Source organism: Vicia villosa, linkage group LG5, assembly GCF_029867415.1.
Source record: "Vicia villosa cultivar HV-30 ecotype Madison, WI linkage group LG5, Vvil1.0, whole genome shotgun sequence".
NCBI classification, from domain to species: domain Eukaryota; kingdom Viridiplantae; phylum Streptophyta; class Magnoliopsida; order Fabales; family Fabaceae; genus Vicia; species Vicia villosa.
Genome location: NC_081184.1, coordinates 169,272,561 through 169,278,487, shown reverse-complemented (window position 1 = coordinate 169,278,487; position 5,927 = coordinate 169,272,561). Strand labels below are relative to the sequence as shown.

General features: G+C 36.5%; 2 protein-coding genes across 2 annotated transcripts; one reads left to right on the top strand and one right to left on the bottom strand.

Moving 5' to 3' along the window:
• The first annotated feature begins 2,452 nt into the window (after positions 1-2,452).
• On the top strand, positions 2,453-4,117 carry LOC131603835 (pentatricopeptide repeat-containing protein At1g77170, mitochondrial). The gene has a single exon (XM_058876269.1). The coding sequence runs from the start codon at positions 2,530-2,532 to the stop codon at positions 3,910-3,912; it is 1,383 nt and encodes a 460-aa protein (XP_058732252.1). The 5' UTR covers positions 2,453-2,529; the 3' UTR covers positions 3,913-4,117.
• LOC131603836 (uncharacterized) lies at positions 4,046-5,645 on the bottom strand. The gene is made up of 2 exons (XM_058876270.1): positions 5,432-5,645; positions 4,046-5,058 (listed from the first exon to the last, which is right to left on the bottom strand). Exon 2 carries the CDS (start codon positions 5,052-5,054, stop codon positions 4,200-4,202), a length of 855 nt encoding a protein of 284 aa, XP_058732253.1. The 5' UTR covers positions 5,055-5,058; positions 5,432-5,645; the 3' UTR covers positions 4,046-4,199.
• Positions 5,646-5,927: the final 282 nt, after the last annotated feature.

Genomic DNA, 5,927 nt, shown 5'->3' with positions numbered 1-5,927 from the left:
TAATATATTACAACCATTTATTATCTCTATTTTTGTCCCCTATTATTTCTATATTTATACATCCTTAATATTGTTTAATAACTTTTTGAGGTTTTAATCTAAAACGATTGCATTTTTTTAATTCATCTTAAACTATAAGTGATTTATGATTGATCTGCAAAGATGAACATACTCTTAATCTAATTCACTTTGTTTCATCACAAATATAAATAATATATTAAGAAAATTTAAAAATATTTTAACTCTTAATATTATTATGATATATTAATTTTTCATAATTATCTAATTTGTGATATATGAATGGACGTGAGCCTAATTTGTGATATATAATTTATAAATACCACAGCCTTAGAAATTACGAGGGCTCTCTCGAATTATCCTAGAAACACACATACAAATATTTTCACCCATCTAGGTGAGCTAGCCCTACGTATTGTCCAAATACCCTAAACACATGAAATAGCCATACAAACGCATGTCTACATTATTGTACTTTTTTAGTAAGTACAATTTGCGTCAATCGTGTGGCTCGGTAAAACTGACATGAGTCTCCAGCTCAACCTACGTGATGTCGTCTTCATGGAGAGAATAAGGAGGATAGTGTCGGTGTTTCGCCCTTTCATGTCAAAACCAGCTCCACCGCCTTCTATATCATATCACTGTCTTCTACGATGGTCCCCATCCCAAATCGCCTTCAATAACGACGCATAAGTTTTTCTTGATCTCAATTGTGTCAAAAGTTGTGGTAGAGCCATTTTTTAAGAGGAAAATGGAGAAATTTTCTTGTAAAATGTTGGTGGAGTTTGTCTTACACATTAAATTAGTTTCACTAAGTTAACTGGCCACCGAGTCAACTCCCTATTATTGTTCTTGGATCCATCACTTTGTGAGTTTTTGGAATCATTTAAGAAGAATAAAAATGCAACTTTCAAAATGCCTTATAAGAAACGAATGTGGCCTGGCATATCACACATTGTATTGTAGGAACTTCAAAGAAGGATATTTGTCGCCATACAGTGTAATTATATGTTAGACTTTTATTGGAGGATCTTTGCCGTCCTGTGAGATAGTTGTATGTCGGACTTTCATTTAAGGATCCTTACCATCCTACGAGACAATTATATGTTGTACTTTTATTGAAGGATCTTTGTCGCCTTACGTGGTAGTTATATGGCGGACCTTTATTAAAGGATCCTTGTCGCTCTATTGGGTGATTATATGTTAGACCTTCACTGAAGGATCCTTGTCATCTTATCATTTAACTTAGTATTGGAATCCTCACGAAAGTAGACACAGCTCGGCCATGAGTAATGTTTGAGGGACTCACCCCACGCAAGGCTAGCCCACGAGGGATATGTACTCAATCAGGGTGACATAAAGGAATATGCCTCAAAACTAATTAAGATTACAAATAAAGAAATTTGAATCAAAGAAGACAAACTGCCACAAGGTTTAAATGTTCTCATTAATAAAGCTCTGAAGGGTGATGTTACCGAACCCCTCTAGAGGAACGACAAAACAAATACTACAAAAGTAAGGGCCTAAGAGTTGGTTAAACTTACCTTTACAAATTGTCTCGCTTTAGGGACTCGACACAAAAGTATGATAAGAGAGACTCGACTCAAAAGTCTCTCTTGAGATACTCGAATCAAAAGTCTCGCATGAAGAACTTGACTCTAAAGTCTTGCCACAAGTTATGCTCGAGGGATTATCCTCTGCGGTCATCCTAAGCATGGAAACTTGAAGGCCATAAAATACTCGACTTAAATCACTTCATATTTTCCAAGGTCTCGTACTTGAAGGACTTGTACTTGTATGATTTTACTATGCCCTAAGAATGAGGATCTGTGATTGTGCAATATAAACTAACTGCTTAAACACTAGACGATTGACCAACACATTATGACAAACTACTTAAACATGGGCTCTAGGTCACCCAAAGAAGAGCTAAGACGCCTTGTTGGGGCTTAGGTTGAGATGTCTGGTCCAATTCACGTCTCGTTCTCAATTCAATGGGTTAAACACATGACGCACACACACTAATCTAAAAGGCAGCAAAATGAAGTGGCAAAATCCTCCTCCCTATTAATGGGGAAGGAATCACCCCTCACTGAGCAAATTGAGGTGAAAGGCGAAGGAAATGAACTTCACTTCCTCTTTTATCCACCCACAAAAGCTCTTATGAATACCCCAACCTTGGAACTAAGGAGAATTCTCTCTAATTATTCTAAAAACACATACATAACTTCTCACTACTCAGTGTAAACTAGTTCTACGTATCTTCCAAATACCGTAAACACCTGAGATAACTCTACAAAGTACAATTATGAATTTTAAAGTTTGAAAAGTATTTTAGTCAATTTCAGTTATTATTATTTTTTGAGAAGTTTAAGGGTGAGAAAAGAAAAGTTTTACAAAGAATTTCACCGGCCCATTAGATAGGAAGCCCATTGAAACTTACATTCTCATTGTCACGTCATGTCATGCCACTGGCAGTGCGATCATGGTTCAAGCAACCAACGGTAGCTCATGTCCCGATTGTTGTCCTTCACATGCCGTCGTTGTTTCTCCGCCGCAAACGCTTCCGCCACCGCCACCGCCACCGCCACCGCCACCCAACCACCTATTACCAACGGCAACGACCCAGTTACATTCATTGCTACGCTCTTGTCTAAAACCACTCATATACAACAATTGAACCAAATATACGCCCACATTCTCCAAACGCGCTTTTTGGAATCCAATCCCGCTTCTTTCAATTGGAACAACATCATCAGGTCTTACACTAGGCTAGAATCACCTCAAAACGCGCTTCGTATCTATGTTTCGATGTCGCGGGCCGGGGTTTTACCCGACCGATATACTCTTCCGATTGTTCTTAAGGCAGTGTGCCAATCCTTTGCAATTGAGCTTGGTAAACAGGTTCATTCGAATGGTATAAAGCTTGGGCTTCAATCCAATGAGTATTGTGAAACTGGGTTTATAAATTTGTATTGTAAAGCTGGTGATTTTGATAGTGCGCGTAAGGTGTTTGATGAAAATCCTGACCCAAAGCTTGGTTCTTGGAATGGGATAATTGGTGGGTTATCACAAGGTGGACTTGCCATGGATGCTATCCACGTGTTTCTTAATATGAGGAAAAATGGATTTGAACCGGATGGAATTACTATGGTTAGTGTTACATCGGCTTGTGGAAGTATTGGCGATTTGTACCTGGCACTGCAATTGCATAAATTTGTTTTTCAAGCTAAAGCTAATGAGAAGACTGATGTTTTAATGCTGAATTCGATGATTGATATGTATGGAAAGTGTGGGCGGATGGACTTGGCTTATAAAGTTTTTGCAGAGATGGAGGGATGGAATGTGTCGTCGTGGACATCGATGATTGTGGGTTATGCAATGCATGGACATGTAAAGGAGGCGCTTGATTGCTTTCATTGTATGAGGGAGTCGGGTGTGAAGCCTAATTATGTCACTTTTATTGGAGTGCTTAGTGCTTGTGTGCACGGAGGGACTGTTCAAGAAGGAAGATTTTACTTTGATATGATGAAGAATGTTTATGGCATAACACCCCAACTGCAACATTTTGGATGTATGGTAGATTTACTAGGTCGGGCGGGATTGTTCGACGATGCCAGGAGAATGGTGGAAGAGATGCCTATGAAGCCAAATTCGGTAGTATGGGGGTGTTTGATGGGTGCTTGTGAGAAATATGGGAATGTGGATATGGCAGAGTGGGTAGCCGAGCATTTGATAGCATTGGAACCTTCGAATGAAGGTGTGTACGTCGTTTTGTCGAATATCTATGCCAATAAAGGCTTATGGAAGGAAGTCGAGAGAATAAGATTCTTCATGAAAGAAGAAAGTTTTGCCAAGGTTCCTGCCTATAGCATCACAACAAAATCAGATTGAAGATTCAACATTAGTTATTTTAGCATAAATTTTACAATCAATTGTATCTGTAGTTTATGCATGTATTGAAATATGCATCCTTTGTTTACAGCTAGTGTTCTTAGAGAAAAAGAATCTGTACTGTACCTTAAAATTCTGAGAGGAAGATTACATCATATATGTTCATGATTTATAGAAAAAATACATCCTCTGATCCTAGGACTTACACCTTCTTACAACTTTTTCTGGCATCTATAACCTTTTGTTTACAACGATGATAAACATATTTACAATCTCTTTAAACCAAGCTATCTCCAAATATTTCTTGATTGTGAACCTGAAGTATCAACATAAGTAGTAGTTCCCATATTTATTTCTTCGCTGTCTTGAGTAGCGTTCATCGATCCTTCCAATTTCATTTCGACATCATTATCTTCTCCATTTGTGACATCACGAATATTGATCTTTTTAAGCCAATTTACCTCGCTAAAAGTTGAAATGTTTTCTTCATTACTCTCGGGCGGAACACCATTTTCATCATGAAAGCTTTGGGCTTCATCTATTTCCTCCATTATTACACCAACATTAGCAGTACTCGCCACCACATTTTCATACATCTCGTTTTCATCCTCTTTAATTTCGGTGCCTTCATTGCTGTCGGGTGGAACACCATTTTCATCATGATAGCTTTGGACTACATCTATTTCCTCCATTATTACACCAGCATTTGCAGCAGTCACTGCAACATTTTCATGCATCTCGTTTTTCACCTCTTTAATTTCGGTGTCTTCATTACTGTCGGGTGGAACACCATTTTCATCACGATAACTTTGAACCTCATCTATTTCCTCCATTATTACGCCAGCATCTACGGCTCCATCAGATACATGATCCATTCCCCTAGCTTCTCCTACAGAATCAACCTTTCTTGATTCAGGAAGAGATCTTTCATCCAATCGCGTCGACATCCCTTTCCGTCCCAACAATTTAACTCCACCACATCCTGCAACAAGCTTGGTTTGACCACCATAATTCTTTGTTTCTGTCTGCTTGATCTGATACAGCAACCAACCAGAAAACACCAAAACTAACATCAACTTCAATACCTGTTTTATGTTTGACCCTTTTGGTTTTTGGCACCTTCCAAAAGATTGATACTCCATTCTTCTGCATTAAATCAACATCCTCAAAATATGAAATATTGCGAGGATTCTAAACATATATGTTGATTCTAGTATATATACTAAGTTTTGCAATTTCAACAAGAACAAGAGGCTAGAATATTCCAACCAACTATATATACATGAATGAATTAATAATAAGATAAAAACAAACAAGGCCAACAAACCAAACGTAAATACCAATAATCATCAAACCAATAGACAAATATGATTTCCAACAACTCTCAACTATCATGAAGAAAAAACAAAATTCCAAGAACCAAGTGTGGCCATGAAGATAGTTGGGAAATTGAAGAATAAAAATTAACTGAAAGAAAAACATAAAGAGCAAGAAGTGGATTCTTAAGGAGCAAGTTTACCTTTTGTCTCTTCTCCTGTTCTTGCTTTTTCAGTGTTTTCTCTTAATTATGTTTGGTCTTTTTATGGTTTTAGATTATTCTTTTGACCAAAATCATGAAGAAAATTTCATAGTTTGAAAGTTCAAGAGGGTCGTTGAAGTTCCCAAATGTAGCGGTTTTTTCTTGATAGAGTTTGCTTTTTTGTTTTCATTCTCCACAACCGTTTGATGCACATGATAAAATATACAGCGATAAAAAAGAATAAATAAACATTATAACATTGTTTATCAATTTATGTATTTAATAAACATTTAATAGTGATATGATATTATATGACAGTTATATATATTATTCATTAAAATAATTTAACATTGCTGTATATAGAGGATAATAATATCCTATCTACTTTTAATTTTTTATATTTTAAATTATATTTAATTTATTTTCTTATTCCATCATGCTGATTTTTAATCAATTTAAATTTAAAATAATAATTCACATTAAGAGAAAAAGGAAT